General features: G+C 33.4%; 1 protein-coding gene across 2 annotated transcripts; it reads right to left on the bottom strand.

Annotated features, from left to right (window-relative positions):
• Positions 1-850: 850 nt before the first annotated feature.
• On the bottom strand, positions 851-14,353 carry LOC139496216 (sulfotransferase 1B1-like). 2 transcript variants are annotated; one of them, XM_071284692.1, is made up of 6 exons: positions 14,236-14,353; positions 11,853-12,027; positions 9,007-9,327; positions 7,640-7,743; positions 7,179-7,353; positions 851-1,633 (listed from the first exon to the last, which is right to left on the bottom strand). In XM_071284692.1, exons 2-6 carry the CDS (start codon positions 12,025-12,027, stop codon positions 1,482-1,484), a joined length of 927 nt encoding a protein of 308 aa, XP_071140793.1. In that variant the 5' UTR covers positions 14,236-14,353; the 3' UTR covers positions 851-1,481. The 2 variants fall into 2 exon arrangements, with proteins under 2 accessions (XP_071140793.1, XP_071140794.1); XM_071284693.1 differs by lacking the exon at positions 14,236-14,353 and adding an exon at positions 13,372-13,822.
• Positions 14,354-19,110: the final 4,757 nt, after the last annotated feature.

Below are 19,110 nucleotides of genomic sequence, written 5' to 3'. Positions count from 1 at the left end.
TAATTATTTAGAAAACAAAAGGTCCTGGGATGGAGTATTTTTTAATCAACAGCATTGTCCTATATAAGTTATAAATAAAGTTGAATTCTTTGCTTCGCTGTTTTACGTCATGCCCACTAACAAATTGAAAACTGTACCTATACGCCTTATTTTTAGTCCAGATTTTTAGTATTCGTATTGTTATCTTAGAAAGTCTTATTGATTAAAATACTACAATAGGTAACAATTTGACAATTTAGTAGTGTCAACCCTGTGGTTATGACCCGTGTATATAGCATATTAATCCCGAATACAACGTTTGGTGGTGCGCCTGTCAGATGCGGAACGTACAGATAAGGTAATAGGTAACAGGTGAATATACTATTGGTATCGGTAGCGGACTCGACCCGGAACTTCTTAATTATTGGCAATATTAATTACGTGGAAAACAAAAGGGCCTAGAGTGGTGTAATTTTTAATCTACACCTTTGTACTATATTAGTTATATATAAAGTTGAATTATGTGACTCGTCGTTTTTACGTGATGACGGCTGACAAATTGGACCTCGTAATTTTAGTATTATAATATATATATTTAAAATTGAGAATGGACATGGGGAATGTGCCAAAGAGACAACAACCCGACCATAGAGCAGACAACAGCAGAAGGTCACCAACAGGTCTTCAATGCAACGAGAAATTCCCGCACCCGGAGGCGTCCTTCAGCTGGCCCCTAAACAAATATATACTAGCTCAGTGATAATGAACGCCATACTAAACTCCAAATTGTACACAAGAAACTAAAAGTTAAAATAATACAAGACTAACAAAGGCCAGAGGCTCCTGACTTGGGATAGGAGCAAAAAAAAAATTGAATATCACTATTTTATTACAAATATGTAAGATATGAGATAGGCATACTATGGCAAAGTTCACAATATCATCTTAAATAACAATAACAGTACAATGTGTCTTAAAAATTGCAATCATGATAATAAATGCACACAGTTTTCTTATCACTCTTCGAAGGTAACCGATCATATAAATGGTGAATTAATAACTTAAAAATGAAGTCAAGACCATGTGTCACAAACCAAACTTAATTTAACTCTGCAAACCAATAGTTTGGAAAATATGAAATTCATGTAGAACACAAGTTTATAATCACAAATAAGTATATGTTCTTGTGGTCATATGCAATTCCTTTTATTCATATTAATGTAGCATATGGAACCATTTGATCTAAATGGTAGTAAAATCATATCACATGTGATAGTAAATCCTTAAGGAAACCCACAAATAGATTGTAAAATTCTGACCCATAACATTAAACAGTATATTCAACACCAAGATAAGTTGAAAGCGTAAAATGACCCACTGAAAATGTTATATATTAAAAGCTTTACGCTAGCTTTAAACCCCTCCTTATACATTATACTATGCTTGAGATATGACGTCCCTCACAAACAAACAATAAGTCAGTTGCATTGTAACTATTGTATCTAGTGAAAGACTGATCGGCTCTTGGCTGGTAATTTCTCTGGTATACTAAAGCGTATATTCAGTTTGGATTTATTCATCCGTGTATGATAAAGTTCATCAAACGTCTCGTTTTGGGTTACGCTAAACATTGATTTCCAATCTCCAACAATTCCTGAAATATATTGAAACTTATAGCGTACATTAAATATAATAGGCTTCAAGGGCATACATGTATATAGCACTAATATAGTTCCTGGATTCATTTTAAACTAATACACATAATTCATCAAATAAAACTCAAATGAATGATCCCACAAAAAAGTGTAATCTTTTCACAATACCTTTTGATGTTGATCTCAAAATGTATATCAAAATTAGAACACCCTTGTCTAGGTTCGTTATGATTAATATATATGTCGTGTACAAGTTGCGATTTTGTACAGGTTATAACATGTACAAAAATATTGTACATGTTATAACTTGTATAATGCAAAAATACAAGTTATAACATGTACAAAAGTACCCCATACATGTTATAACCTGTACAAAATATTGCTTAAAAATGGGGTTAACTTGTACAAAATAGAAAAATAAGGATATTTTTCTATTATCGCAACAGATGATATTGACCTCAATAACATTTTCATAACTTTTTTATTATTCCTTCATGTTAGTGTGTTTGTCCCTTTTTGCTACAATTAGGTCAATATCTTTAATTGTTTTTACATAAGCGGTAATGGTAACGTTTTTTCCTGTAGCTCAGTCCATATCGTAAACTTGGATAGTTCGTTAGTAAGCTGTGACATTTTCACAAATGTGGTTAAATTTTCGGGGTACAAAGTGAGATTACTTTTTCCGTAAATTAGCATATCCCGAACATTTTTTTGTGATGCGGCTCCTTGTGGTAAAATATCCACTTTTTAACACTATAAGTTCTTTGAAAATTTAATACTTTGAACACATTTAATAGCTCCATTATAGTTTTTACACATTTATTCTATGTTCCTCTACTTTCCTAATCACCACAAATGGTTAAGTTCAGTCATTTGTAAAAAATAGAAACATGTCCAATATCACTACACAGAGATTTTTTCTTTACACATGACGTTTGGGTTCCTCATTTCGAGGCGCATTAGGGATGTTGTCCCAGTTAATGTCCAGGGGTTGGTATTACGAAGCATTCCTGAGACCTATCATAAGATATATCTTAGGACATGTCTTATGATCCTCTTATGACATATCTTTATTTGATAAATTATAATTGTGAGTGTCCACTTTGAAGGCAATAGTAAAATACTTTCATTCTAGTTGACACTAAAAGACATAAGAGGATAGCCAGGATAGATGTGTTTACAAATAAAATTAGGAATTGAAATGGGGTATGCATGTCTAAAAAAACAACCTGCCCATGGAGCAGACAACATCCAAAGGCCACAAATACATGCTTTCAAAGTAGAGGATATATATTTAAAACATATCAAAATGACATTCGCCTCATGCAATGATCTTATAGTTTATAAACAAAAATTGAGTTATAAATTTACATAAGTCATGTTGTAGGCCAAAAATGTTGAAGAGTAGATCCAAAGATATTGATAATGAAGCGTGGTCCAATGAAAACTATTTCAGCTCTCTCTTGCTTTTACAGAGTAAGCATATAAGACATTGTTTTAGTCTTTGCATGCTATAGAATCGAGAGGGAGGAGTATAATAATTTCCTAAAATTATTAGGAATCGTTCTTAAATTTTTTGGAAGAATTTAGTTACTAGTATCTAATGTAATTGTCATTGAGGAATGCAAGCTTTTAGTAAATAGTTTCACACTTATTTAAGCCATGATGGACTGCATAAAACATACAATTACATGAAAACACATTTTGCCAACATAAGTCATGAAACATATATTTCTGAAACTTTGTGATCATTGTCCTCTACAGAAAAAGACATGTTCTGGCCTATTTATTGTTGTTCTTTATGCATTGGTGAATTTAAATGTATATTTTACTTAATTTTAAATTTTGTACAAGTTAAAACCATTTTTAAGCAATATTTTGTACAGGTTATAACATGTATGAGGTACTTTTGTACATGTTATAACTTGTATTTTTGCATTATACAAGTTATAACATGTACAATATTTTTGTACATGTTATAACCTGTACAAAATCGCAACTTGTACACGACATATATACACATTTGTCAAGATCAAACACGTGACTTGTTGATTTTATTATTTCGACATCGATGCATTTCGCCATAAAATTTCCTTAGTAAGTACTTATTTAAATAGTTCAGCGATTTCACTAATAGAGATATGCTCTTAAGTCAAAAACTACCCAGACCAGCAACTGCATAAGGAAAATTGTTAAAAAGATCAGTTAACTACATTTGTAGTTCTACAGATTCCACTCGTGTCAAAGTACATTGAACTCAGGCCTCACGGTCACAAAACTTTCGAGCATGATTTTTGTACTGAGAATCGAAAATCAACCAATCAAATTGCTGGATTTCATGTGTCCATGCCTTCAAGTTTTATGCCTTCAAGGCCAGGTCTAAGTTGACAAGAATTGTCAGTGTTTCTGCAATATAAAATAGGAAGATGTGGTATGATTGTTCCTATATATATATGTTTGTAATATTAAACGAGAGGAACAATTAATGAAACATGTAAGTCTCGTTTAAGTCTCAAATATTATACAAATGATCGAAGCGCTAGATTCTTTTAGATTATTTTAATCAATATTTAATCAGCAAAATATTAACAAAATAATCTGGATGTTACATGTATGATGCGGTTGTCGTTTGATGTTGTATGTCATATTCTAATGATGGGTTGTACATAAATCTGGCTGTTGTTTTTCTCGTTTAAATCAAATTTTTCAACAATCATGACAATTAGCTGTGTCGGAGGCTTTGGTAGCTTGTAATGCGGTATGGATTTTGCTCATTGGTGAAGGCCGTACGGCGATCAATACTAGTTCCTAACATCTACGTGATTTTGGTATTTTGGTATCTTTCTCGTTGGCAATCATAGTTTACCACATCTTCTTATTTAATATGGATTGGGATAAGAGTTTGCTGAATTAAAATGAGGACAATATATTGATTTATCATCAAAGTTCAACATGGTCAAGTAAAACAGGCAATACAGTGGCATTACAAAGAAAAGGCAGAACAGTGGCATTACAAAGAAAAGGCAGTACAGTGGCATTACAAAGAAAAGGCAGTACAGTGGCATTACAAAGAAAAGGCAATACAGTGGCATTACAAAGAAAAGCAAACAATCTACAAAAACTTGACACTACAAAAAAATCAATAAGAAGAGAAGACAAACGATATCCTTAAAAGATTGAGCAATAACCCTCACCCCAAAAAAAAACCAGATGCTCCACAGGGCGTAGCTTTATACGACCGCAGAGGTTGAACCCTGAACGGTTGGGGCAAGTATGGACACAACATTCAAGCTGGATTCAGCTCTAAATTTGGATTGTGATTAAATAGTTGACACAGCATAGGTTTCTGACACAGAATGAATGTGTTCTAATGAACTTAAAATTTTTGTTTTCTCTTAGAGCAATTCACTATGCTGTTGAATATTAATCCTCTCAAAAAAATGTTTGAAGAAATTTTCTTTTTTATTTATGAAATTTCAAATGAGAAAAATTGAACCCAATTTTTTTAATCACATCCCCCTTTCCCTTATTCCAAAACTAATCTCAATTAAAATTTCTAATGGAGTTTGCAACAATAACTACTCATTTAAATACATCATTAAATATTAAGATGTAAAAAAACTGCTTGTTATCACTGAATGGTAAAGATTATTTTAATTTATCAGTTGGTAGTAAAAAGTGAATATACATTGTATATTGTATATAACAAAGATTTAAGTTGATTCTGGACAAAGAAAGATAACTCCAATTAAAAAAAAATCTTGCTATTGCACAATATTTTGCAATTAGATATTTCTTGCTTACTATTCTGGACAAAGAAAGATAACTCTAATTAAAAAAAATTAGCTAGTTGTTCGATGTGAGCCAAGGCTCTGTGTTGAAGGCCGTACTTTAACCTATAATGGTTTACTTTTTTAAATTGTTATTTGGATGGAGAGTTGTCTCATTGGCACTCAAACCACATCTGCCTTTATCGATTTCACAATATTGTGCAATTAGATATTTCTTGCCATTGCGCAATACTGTGCAATTGAAAAGACTTGCTAATGCACAATACTTAATATAATAATTTTAGATCCTGATTTGGACCAACTTGAAAACTGGGCCCATAATAAAAAATCTAAGTACATTTTTGGATTCAGCATATCAAAGAACCCCAAGATTTCAATTTTTGTTAAAATCAGACTAAGTTTAATTTTGGACCCTTTGGACTTTAGTGTAGACCAATTTGAAAACAGGACCAAAAATGAAGAATCTACATACACAGTTAGATTTGGTATATCAAAGAACCCCATTTATTCAATTTTTGATGAAATCAAACAAAGTTTAATTTTGGACCCCGATTTGGACCAACTTGAAAACTGGGCCAATAATCAAGAATCTAAGTACATTTTTAGATTCAGCATATCAAAGAACCTAACTGATTCATTTTTTGTCAAAATAAAACTAAGTTTAATTTTGGACCCTTTGGACCTTAATGTAGACCAATTTGAAAACGGGACCAAAAGTTAAGAATCTACAAACACAGTCATGACAGTTAGATTCGGCATATCAAAGAACCCCAATTATTCAATTTTGATGAAATCAAACAAAGTTTAATTTTGGACCCTTTGGGGCCCTTATTCTGTTGGGACCAAAACTCCCAAAATCAATACCAACCTTCCTTTTATGGTCATAAACCTTGTGTTTAAATTTCATAGATTTCTATTTACTGAAACTAAAGTTATTGTGCGAAAACCAAGAATAATGCTTATTTGGGCCCTTTTTTGGCCCCTAATTCCTAAACTGTTGAAACCAAAACTCCCAAAATCAATCCCAACCGTTCTTTTGTGGTCATAAACCTTGTGTCAAAATTTCATAGATTTCTATTAACTTAAACTAAAGTTATAGTGCGAAAACCAAGAAAATGCTTATTTGGGCCCTTTTTGGCCGCTAATTCCTAAAATGTTGGGACCAAAACTCCCAAAATCAATACCAACCTTCTTTTTGTGGTCATAAACCTTGTGTTAAAATTTCATAGATTTCTATTCACTTTTACTAAAGTTAGAGTGTGAAAACTAAAAGTATTCGGACGACGACGACGACGACGACGCAGACGACGACGCCAACGTGATAGCAATATACGACGAAAAAAATTTCAAATTTTGCGGTCGTATAAAAACCAAAAAAAAAAACCAAACTGGTTGAACTTAGCTGCTCTGGGGTGAGCGGATGTGAGCCGTTATTCCAGTATTTATTAGTAGCACCGTCGACTCATGACGGGATATAAATTATCATACTTTTGACACCACTGTGGGTATGTGTTGCACAATTATTTCATCCCAATCTGTGATAAAGAGCTGTCAGCCACCTGTATCCTAATTTGTGCATGACGTCCATTTACGATGAATTAGTAAACATATTACGGGTGCGTGATTTTATTGAGCACTGTGTTGAAAACAAATTAGTGGCATTCATTGGTCTGTTTTCTGCTCTTTGGTTGGGTTGTTGTCTCTTTGACACATACCCCGTTTCAATTCTTAATTCTATATACGTTATTCTTACCTTTTCGATATACCCCAGCGCTGCCTTCCTTCCAAGATAACGGGGCAGTAGTTGCTTTCTCATTTCTCATTTTATCTATCGTACAAAGGGAGGCAACACTGTTGATAAAATCTAATGTACTATGAGTACATACTTCAAGAAAATTGGCCAGTTTGAATATTTCAGCATGGATATTCTACAAAACAAAATTTATAACTTAATTCAATAAATGTCGTAAATCTCAATGCTAGAATAGTCGTGTTATTTCCTTGGAACACTTACTCGTTCCCTTTTGTAACTGTTCCCACTTAATCATTAATTCATGAGTCCAGATAGCAAACCCCAAATTCCCCTACAAATATGAAGGCCAAATCCCGACGTTCCGAAAAAATGTTACCCCCCCCCCCTCTCGTTAATATCTAAAGTACTATGCCAAATTTGAAAGCCATGCAAGTAAATAATAACTATTATTCCATACTAACCTCAACCATGTCCTCGAAGTACATAATATGAATTGGATAATCTGGATTGTCTACTATTGTCTTCTCCCAGTCATTTGTATAGTCAAACCAGGAGTTGCCGTCAACTGCAAATATATGAAGGAAATGTTTTCAACATAAAAAGAAATTATTAAGACATTTGCATCTACTAAATATATATTTTAGACACACAAAATAAGGTTTTTATCATGCACTTCGGTGAACAAGAATCCGGAGTTTTTTCTGATGTCCATTCTGATTTCATATGATTTACTTTATACATGATATAGGTTTGATAAAGGATGGAAAATGATGGAAAATACTTTGTCTCTGCAACTGATTTCCTGTAAGGAGAAATAATTGGAGCATGGCAGTATCTAATAATATATATATATTTTAGACAAAACAAAAAGGTTTCCATCATGTACATCGATCAATCGGCAATCTTCGAGTGAATTCGCCGTTTTTGAAGGTACGAAATCGGCCTAATGGGACAACGATTAGTTTAAACATAATTATTTATAGTGGATTGCTTTGGGAAACAAGTTTTGCAACTTATATTAATCCCTTTCCACTTTGCGGGTGCGAGTTCTGCCTTGTAGCGGCATTAGCCTACTCTTTTTCGAAATCTATAAGGGTGTCTTTTATGTGCAAGAGATATGGCTCTCTTGTAACACGGGTCAGCCATTTATCGTCCCCTTCCGACGGATTTTCATCGTGTCCTCAAGACCATACTCGCAAATGGTGTCAAGAGAGAGCCGAAAATTCAGTCCCTGAAATTTTCTTCCCGAAACGGGAATCGAACCAGGAACCCTTGTGTTAGTAGTCCGATGGTACAAAGATGTACCAGAATCCCAGTTATTATTGATGATTATTAATTTTACATTCTTTACTATAAACATTGATAAAAAAAAGGATGGAAAATAAGTAACTACTGTATCTTTGTAACTGATTTCGTTAAGTTTTTAAAAATCATTTAAAGAATTACCATTTAACTACGAAAGGGGAGTATTGCAGTTTCCTTAAAAATATTCTGATCCCCAATGTGTTAAAAAAAAATATTGTGGTCAAGCAGATAACAACAAAAAATATTCTGAATACTGATTTTCCCCTTACCTTTATATAGTGTTGAATTTAAAAGAAAAAATGATTGATAGCTTAGAAAAACAAATCAATACAATATTTGTCCGAAAACCGAAAAAAAAACAACACATTTTTCTGCATAAAAGGGTCCGCTCAGTGATAGTTGCTTGCGCATCGTTTCATTCTAGCTACGTCCCTGTCTGATGCAAAAAAAAAAACATAACCCCTCACCCCTGTCAATCTAAATGAAGGTTCGGTAACAAATAAAAATTGAAAACAAAACTTACCATCTCCTTTCATAAAACGTGGGAGGTACGTTTCCCAATTCCCGTCAAATTCGTAGGTTTTTAGTCCAGTGTGATGATGAAAAAACGATACAGCAACATCCTTAGGGTTCCGAACGATATGAACGATTTTACACTTCCGGTTTCTAAAGTCCACCGGAAGTTGAGGAAATAAGGCATTTGTGCTGAGAACTCGCGGGGATGGCATGCTATCAAATTGTTCCTGACTAATAGAGTCAAGCACGCCACTTTGTTTAAACGTCTCTACACGTTCTGCCTTTTGGGATAGCAGCATACTGAGGATTTCATACGCCCAGTGAGTGCCTGAAAAGTAAAAGAAAAAGGTTCAGAAATGACAGTTCTTGTCCATTCGTTTTTGATACGTTTTGTTTTTTGATTTTGCCATGTGATTAAGGACTTTCCGAATTGATTTTCCTCTAAGTTCAGTATTTTTGTGATTTTACTTTTTTCAATGAACAAAAATTTAATTCACTGAATAATTTAATTTTTCTTGTGTATCCCGCGATTTCTTTGACTTTTTTTCTTCTCATCTTACAAAAGAGGAACGAAAGATACCTGAGGGACAGTCAAAGTGCCCTATATACAGCCATACATTTTACGGTTCCATTGTCTTTTCTCCCTGTGATAAATAGTTACCAATTTAAATCAAAGAGCTGAATAGCTCTGAGGGGAAAGACGGCCCTTGTTTCTATTTCATTTTTTTGGGGTGGGGGTTGGGGGGGGGGTTATCTTTTGATAGTCTTCATATAAAGAATGAAAAAAAGAACAGCTAGAACATGTGGAAGGTTGACACTATTGGAATCAATTGTTGTTTAATGTAATTTCGTTTCTTTAGTTTAGGATTCAATTTAGACCAATGGAAGAGATCTGCATCTTCTAAATCTAAACATTCAATTAAAGTTGATAGTTAATTACCTAAAATTCAACTAGTTGAATTCTGTCATTTAACAACAACTACAATTATTTTTTAAATCTTAATAGTGTACGACTGAACTGTAGGCTAGGGCCATTTTCCATTTTTTAGCTCTGAGGGGAAAGACGGCCCTTGTTTCTATTTCATTTTTTTGGGGTGGGGGTTTGGGGGGGGGGGGTTATCTTTTGATAGTCTTCATATAAAGAATGAAAAAAAGAACAGCTAGAACATGTGGAAGGTTGACACTATTGGAATCAATTTTTGTTAAATGTAATTTCGTTTCTTTAGTTTAGGATTCAATTTAGACCAATGGAAGAGATCTGCATCTTCTAAATCTAAACATTCAATTAAAGTTGATAGTTAATTATCTAAAATTCAACTAGTTGAATTCTGTCATTTAACAACAACTACAATTATTTTTGAAATCTTAATAGTGTACGACTGAACTGTAGGCTAGGGCCATTTTCCATTTTTTGTGACAGTACTCTTAAAATTTTTTATTTTTTTCTTAAGAAAGTTAGGACTGAAAAATCTATGTAGTTTTAAATTTCCATTGATAAAGTTCCCAGTTATATCTCTCATCACAGAGATACAGGTACTAATAAAAATAACAATATGATTGTTGTAAACTGTGTGAAGCTTGTTTCCAAATCCTACATTTTGAAATATTTGTAAAATTTCATGAATAAATAGGTTTAAACTACAAAATGCAAAATTTGTAATTTTTTTGTAACTATTACAATGATTATGTTGGTACACAAAATTTAGTTTTAATGAAAGACTACTTATCATATACTAAATGTCACATTTTAAGTGTTTATTTTAGTGAATAATTAGCTCATAAATTGAGGTGCTCCTGAATTGGAGGAAGATTCTCAAAACAGAGTTTTACAGAAAAAAATGGAAAAGATCGTTTCTCTCCCCGATCTCATGTAGCCTCTCGGACTTCCTGTTTACTTTGAAAGTTGTTGACCTACAAATTAAAGTATTGCATGTTGATGTTTAAATCATCTACAGCAAACATCATTATGTTTAAATTCAACAAATACTATTTTTTAATTAGTGCACAATCTTTGAGAATGATTTAAATAACCAGTGAAGGATATCCCTGCTTATGCGTAGTGTGGCATTCCAACAATGACGTCACTATAAAATATAATGTATGTTGGATATATTTAGAATATCTCGTCATACTGATTTTTCCGGATTGTAAAAGAAACGTAAATAGTGTAAAGGAGAGCTCGATATACGATAATTTCGAGAGAAACAGAAGGGAAATGTGTAAAAAAGTGTTTAAAGTCAATTTATTCATTTGTGTCTCCCCATCTCATCATTCTTAGTAAGATTTGTTGGGGGGTTTTCCACACTAAAAAACAAAATGAATGATGTGAGGGAATGTCACTCTGGTCAACCCCATTGGGGATTGACGGCTTGAAGCCGTCTTCCCCAAAAACAAACTTAAACTTTTAAATAGTTTCAAACAAATATTTCTATCTTCATGATCAAAGTGTCACAACTTTGTTGAGATGGAAACAAAAGATATCAATTCAACAACAGTTGTATTATCATAACCATATCAACGGTGCTGATTTTGTAAGGTTTTTTCACATTAAACTGCTAATTTTTCTTCCCAAAATATTTTTTTCAGAAAATCTGAACACAATATCTGTGTTATGTAAAACTTCATTCTCGGTATCATAAAAGATACACTTTTCAGTGACAGGACAAATACCTTTTTTATCAATCTGTATCCTTTTGAAGTGCAGAAAATGACTTATATTTGATACTGACAGAAATACGGGATATTTCGTGGTTTACACGGGAAAGAATACCAAACTTAGTTTCTATAATACTGAATGATTGATTGATTGGTGTTTAACGCCACTTTCACCAATATTGACTAAAAATATTTTACCCGATTTTGGATATACACAAATCATTACGTCATCATCCCTAGCTTTCCAATTTGGTATCGAGCGGAACTCCTCGTCGTGGTTCTCTAGATTGTTCCATGGAAAGGTATAGGCACCGTCTATATCTCTGACCTTTAATGTGTCTCCGCCCTCGCCTTTTAGATATGTAAACGGCATCTGAAAATGGTACAAGTAAAGACGTCCTTATGTACTTTCAACAGTTGATATATTTTGTAACATTTATGAAAGATACATACATCTATACTTCTGATTTTGGAGTTAAAATGAAACGAAATGTACTAACTTTTAAGCTTTATCAACAATAGACAATAAAAAAATCAAAGCGCTGTAAGCGATGAAGGCAGTTAACCAAAAAGCAGGCAAACGTAATTATGTGCAATGGCGGATCCAGAAATTTTCATAAATGGGTGCCCACTGACTGCTTAGAGTGGTCCCGCTCCAATCATGCTTCAGTGATTCCCTATATAATCAACCAAATTTTTCCTCAAAATGTGGGGGGAGGGGGTAAAAAAAACCTCTAAATCCGCCTCTGATATGGCATTAAACATTCATATAAAGTACATTTATGTTTATCTAATGAATTAATTATTAAGGCAAATAATTTAATTTATCAAGGTTTCAATAGCAATGCATATATATTAATGTATATTTTTTTATGGTGAGTCTGCAGTGGTACAAGTTCGCAATGATTGCAGTTGTTCTTGTTAGTACATGTTGTTAACGTTGATTTTAGTTGACTGTTAGTAGTACGTTTTGACTTGGTACGAACATGTAATAGTGTAAATGAACTGGTTTCCCTGTAAAGAAAACTGAGTTTGTATTTTATAGTTCAAAAGTTATGAGACACAAATCAGACAAATGTTCACTACTACAAGCATCAAAGGTGAGGTCTGACTGACCTGTCCATAGAAAATGTAAATGATTTGTTATATTGTCATACATGAATATATATGGTTTAGGGGTGGGGATCTCAAGGGTTTTCAAGTTCTCAAACAGGAAGGGGTAGGGTGACTACAGGGACTTCCCCTATATTTCATTTGATTTGTTATATTGTCCCATACATGAATATATATGGTTTAGGGGTGGGGATCCCGAGGGTTTTTAAGTTCTCAAATAGGAAGGGGTAGGGTGACCCCAGGAACTTCCCCTATATTTCATTTGATTTGTTATATTGTCCCATACGTGAATATATATGGTTTAGGGGGGGGATCTCATCGGTTTCTAAGTTCTCAAACAGGAGGAGGTAGGGTGACCCCAGGGACTCCCCTTTTTTTCATTTAATTAGTTATATTGACCCATACATACTGAAGCATGACTGGAGCCCCCCTTTTTATGTCAGTCAACCTCCCCTCTTTTTAGGTCAGTCAGCGCTCTATTTATGAATAGTTCTGGATTCACTACTGCTTGGTTTCTTGTCGAAGTTACACAAGTTACATGTACCTTCATGGCTCCTCATATTCATACGGATTCATATATCTACGTCATGGCACTTGTACTTACTGTTTCATTTTTCGCCTGTCATTTTGATTATGATAAAATTAAAAGATAAAGTGTATAGCTCCCGAGATTATAAGCTGCTAGCGAACGTTCAATAAGAAATTCCTCCGAGGTCATGGAATTATTTTGCAATTAAGTATCCTTTCTGTATAACCGTATAATACATTGTAATATAATCAATATATGGTATAAGTTTGTAAACAAACAAGCGTCTTCCATTCATTGCTATTCATATTTTAAACACCTTCCTCCATAAACTATTGCGTCACTCATGTTACTCAAATATGATACATTCAAGCATAGATATAAATGGTTCAAGCATGGTTAGTTCAAATAGTATTTTTAAATTGTTTCCATCCTTGGGAACCAGTATCGTGCTATTATATTAAATAAAAATAAAAATTAATTGAATTATTGGGGTTTTTTTTTTGTTTCCTTTATCAATTTAAATAACACAGAAAAATTAAATTAATATATATTTAACCGTGAAATAAGTGTCGATGCATGAAGCATTGAAGAGGTAGCTAAATGCATGTATCAATTTCTGTTATCTATATTAGTATATACAAGTCACGTAATTGACTTAATTGCATGTCTTTATAACAAATACTTCATATAAAAAATGCTTCATTGAAATTATTTTAAAAACACGTGTTTGATAAATAAATTCCAAGCCGATCCCTTTGGCCATTCACCTATATCTGGAAAGTCGTTCAAATCATATGAATGTCGTTCAAATCTATAATTAAGAAACGGAAGTAAACAAAACAAAGACATAAATAGTACGTGAATATAATGTACAGGTTGTAACATCAAACATAATGTAAATCGTATCTTACTTTGGGTATAAATGAATAAAACACAAACCTTATTGATTTTTATAGGTGACGTACTTGTATGTTGTAAACAAATGGGTGGAATATATAAATTATTGTGTGCTTTTTATAGAAATAGACAGCTGCGCATGATCGATTCAAAAGTCATTAGCGTGTGATGAAATTGAAGTGGAACGGTCTAATACATGGGGCTCCTGACGGGTTAAATCGTTTCGATGTCCATATAACAGCAGTTGTATTTTGCACACATTTTATATTTGGTGTAATTTAGTCAGAATACAATTAACCTTTTGTGGTTTATCATTAATACTAACTCTTTTTTTCATCTTTTCACGAAATCAATTGATCTCAAAAAGTATGGCAAAATGTATAAGAAAATTAGTTAAAAACGAAACAGGCCTATATATACAACCAGTAAGACTTTATAAGTTTGATTAACTTGTGTCTCATCCGTTTTGCACATTTACGCAAATAAAATATGTTTAAACTAAACCAGTAAGTTGCAGAACCTCTATTACTAGGGGAAAAGAGGGGGTGGGGGCACTTTGAACCAAATATAAAAAATAACTGTTCTTATGTATGTGTACATACATGTGTACGTATGTACATGTTAGACTCAGATCAACGTCCGGTCTCTAATCGACGTCTGTTCCTCAAATCGAAGTCCAAATCTGAAGTCCGATTTATAATATTTTGATATGAGCGTCACTAAGTATTATGTAGACGAAACGCGGGTCTGGAGTACTAAACTATAATCTTGGTACCTTCAATATATAACTATTGTAGTCTTCTTGATTTCCAATATCAATGAATAATAAAAAAAAAATTGCTGCACTTACACTTATACATGCATATTGATAAATGGCATGTGAGTATACGTATATAGATATAGGAACCCAACGACAAAGAAAACAAAACGACATTTATATTGGCCATGAACACTCAGTTTTCAACAATGGACAAAATGAAGGAGAAAATACCAACTGTTTTTAGGGTATTATAATTTGAACTCTGTATTCAACAAATTCAGTAGTTTTACACCTAGAGTTAAAAATGTACAAAATAAATTGGCATTATGTTTTTATGTTATGCTGTTATACCATTGTTAAGGGAATGTTTAGCGCTCACAAACATGTTAAACCCAGCCAAATATTTTATGTGTCTTTAGTCTAGTGGTTCACCGTTGTCGTTGGTTTATGTCTTGCATATTTGTTTTTCGGATTTTTTTTGGTATAAGTCAGTTTTTAGTTTTATAATAATTGTTTAATATGTTTCATGTCGTGGTGACCTTTAATTGCCGACTTAATCATTGTTGAAGGACGTACGGTTACCTATAGATATAAGAAAATGTGGTATGAGTGGCAATGAGACAATTCTCAACCAAGTCACACTTTATAAAAGAAAACCATAATAGGTTAAAATACGACCTTAAACACGGAGCCTTGGCTTACACCAAAAAGCAAGCTATAAAGGTAAAAGGCTTTATAATTGCTTACATCCACTTCATTTCAACTCTGGTGTATAGTTGTCCGATTAGCTATCACACCATATCTCATTGGTTTTTTTAATAAGCTCTTAAATTACAAAAAAAAATAATATTACAACCTGTAAACATCGGTAGCACATTTAAAAAAACATGTTTTAATACCTTTTATTTGTCACATATACTATGTTTTGGTTGTAAAAATATTGACCTACAACTGTCTTCACTCCTTTCTCGGACAATTCAAGTTTTAGTTCTGTAATTTCGACAGTTTTATTCATTTGTTTTAGATATATTTCCGTATAATACGGCATGTTGGCCAAAAATGTCTGCGTCTCGGCGTTTGGATCTTTCCATAGGTCCATTAAAATGGACGTCGATTAGAGAAGTTAAAAATTGGACGTCGATTAGAGAAGCAAAAAATTGGACGTCGATTAGAGGGTGATAGAATTGGCCGTCGATTTGTAATCTTATTTTATTGTGACGTCAGCATTGGGCGTCGATTTGAAGAACGGACGGCGATTAGAGACCGGACGTCGATCTGAGTCTTACATACATATCCTGTAAAAGAAACAAGACACACATACATGTTATTCAGTAAGGCTTATTTGGAATAAAAACCGAATTTTATCAAGATTAACATAAGGCACCAATCTTTCAAAAAATGAGGAGTAGGGACATTGTATTTTTTTAAATATAAAATGTTTTGAACATAAAAAAAAAAAAATGTTTCAGAAAAAAACGTGTAATTTAAGTTATTAATAACTTTGTTTCCATTTGAAATGAGGGGGTATAATTTCATATTTTGGTCCATTACTCTCTATTTATTATAGGGTGTAAAAATTAGTTGAAGGAGGCTTAACTCATCAGATGGATACAAATACAAATACATCTAACAAAACCAAAAAGTGGACGTGGGCGGGTACTTGTATATCCCAACAACAACAAAACGACATCAAGTACAGATCTGAGAGTACTCGCCTTAACTGACAGCAAGTTCAAAGCCATTGACATCTAATAGAAAAAAAAAAATGAATCTTAGAGTGCGTTTACTTCCAATTTTCCATCCGATTTGATTCCGTCGCACCGGTAAATCGTACAGCGTTAGTTTGATTGAGAACTCTAAACAGGGTTGCATTCAATATCATAGCGGCTAGAAGATTTTAGTCTACTGAACGAGTAGCTAGCCTAGCTGCTATCAATATATATGTAGCAGCTAGGCTAGCTACACGTTCAATAGTCAGAAATATACGTAGCCCTATGTAGCCGCTACGATATTGAACGCAACCCTGTTAAAAATTTCTTGATAGGAATAGATAATTCAGGTTTGCACACGTGACACTAACTTCTCCTTTACTAGTTTCATATGATGAATACATAATCTTTCAGTCAGATTACTTGAGGTCTGGAGCTGGCGAGTTATTAAATACTTGTAGTTCTTGTTAATTTATGCATCATTGTCATTTTGCTTAGTTTCTTTTGTTATCTATTCTGACATCGGACTCGGACATCTATTACACTGAGCTTTAGTGTGCGTATTGCTATGTGTTTTGTTATTCTACATTTGCTAGATGTATAGGGGAGGGTTGAGATCTCACAAAACATGGTTAACCCTGCCGTATTTTTGCGCCTGTCCCAAGTCAAGAGCCTCTGGCAATGTTAGTCTTATATGTGTTCATTTATATGTCTTAGAGTTTAGAATAACGTTCATTTTTGTTTTATTTTATTTAGGGGCCAAATGAGGACCACCTCAGGGTGCGGTATCTTATCGCTGCGTTGAAGACGAATCCGGGTCCGTTCGCCCGGATACCTGTTCGCCCACGGTCCATTCGCCCTGATTTTTATTTTCTTTCCCTAATTGTTGTCTAGCTGCACAATGTTTATTATGTGAACAGAATATGTTGAAAGTTTGTTGAAAAATTACCCATATATTTGTATTGCCGCAACCAATTTATTATTTAACCTTTGATTTGCATAGAAGATTCTGGAATACAATGTATCTATTTTTATTATTATTGTTCACAAAAAGTATTCAGTCAGTTTATGCAGTATAACTGACATGACCACTGACACTAGTAAACTAGTAAATTAACTAGTAAATCTTTTCATGATATACAATAGTAGATCAATGTTTTTGTTAATTCAAGCTGACCAGTTTATCAAAAAAAGTTATTTTCATTCATAATCCATCAAATATTAGTATCACAACACCAGTGAGAATTGTTATGTCATTGATCAATAATTGATACAAAACAAGCGATCAACATTTAAATATTTCCATGTTACAGTTTTCATAAATTTCAAGAATATAAGTATCTTTATTCAACTTTAATGCCCTCAATATTTTTTTTAGAAGTAGGGCGATCGGACTCTATGGACGAATGAACTCAGGGCGAACGGACCCACTACCGTTGAAGACCCATTGGTGGCCTTCGTCTGTTGTCTGCTCTATGCTTGGGTTGTTGTCTCTGTTGTCTCTATAACATATTTGCCATTTCCATTCTGAATCTCAATGTTACCTGTACTACGTAACAAGTCAATCATCATTATAAACAGACATCATGAATTATCCATCATCGTAGCATAATTTAATTTTAATTTTAATTTATATGTAAGTAAATAAATATATGTATCTGTATTACTTCGTAATTTTTAAAATTTATACTGTCTAGCCAATCAAACAATATCGAATTTTAGCATTTTTGAAGGTTGCACGGTAACCTATGTTTGCTTACAACTACGTCATTTTGTCTTAATTCAATTTGAGTAAAAAGCTCATCATAGATACCACAATTGAAATTTTGGATTTGCAAGAAAAGAACACCATACATTAGTTACAAAATATAATTAAAGCAAACAAATATGAATACATTTTACATTTAAATGAATATCTTTGTTTTGAAGATAAATATTGCAGTTTCCTAAAATAAAACTATGCTAAATAGTTGCCTCTAAATTTTTAGTACAAATGGAAGTTATGATCATCCAATCGACACATTATGTTTTTGCAGTTGCAAGAGTTAAAAGATGGCATAAAATCTGTAATACCACAATGTCTGACTACGACTACATTCCCATTATCTTGCTGAAAAAAATAGCTTACAAATTTCTGAACTGGTAAACCATCAACAATTCCGTAAACATATTATTTGCAGAATGTTCTTCAAAATCAAGATATAGTTTACAACGTTATTTGTCTTAAACTTCCGTAGTTTTGTTTGCAGCTAACATTAAGATATGGTTATCAGGGGCGGATGCAGGAATTTTCGAAAGGGGGGGTGCTAACCCAGGGCACCCAGGGCAAAAGGGGGGGGGGGGGGGGTGCAAAACATATGTCCCGATACAAATGCATTGATCGGCAAAAATAAAGGGGGGGGTGCGCACCCCCGGAACCACCCCCCCCCCCCCCCCCCTGGATCCGCC

This window comes from Mytilus edulis, chromosome 11 (assembly GCF_963676685.1).
Source record: "Mytilus edulis chromosome 11, xbMytEdul2.2, whole genome shotgun sequence".
In the NCBI taxonomy this organism is placed as follows: Eukaryota; Metazoa; Mollusca; class Bivalvia; order Mytilida; family Mytilidae; genus Mytilus; species Mytilus edulis.
Note: the sequence above shows the minus strand (reverse complement) of the source record. Positions and strands in the feature narration are given on the sequence as shown.

Excerpts from the sequence above, each read along its gene's own strand:
- LOC139496216 (XM_071284692.1), bottom strand. The coding sequence starts at position 12,027 with ATGCCGTTTACATATCTAAAAGGCGAGGGCGGAGACACATTAAAGGTC. Across the intron at positions 9,328-11,852 it reads TTGTGTATATCCAAAATCGG|GCACTCACTGGGCGTATGAA; the intron begins GTAAAATATTTT and ends TTTACTTTTCAG. Across the intron at positions 7,354-7,639 it reads ACTTCGAGGACATGGTTGAG|AATATCCATGCTGAAATATT; the intron begins GTTAGTATGGAA and ends TTTGTTTTGTAG.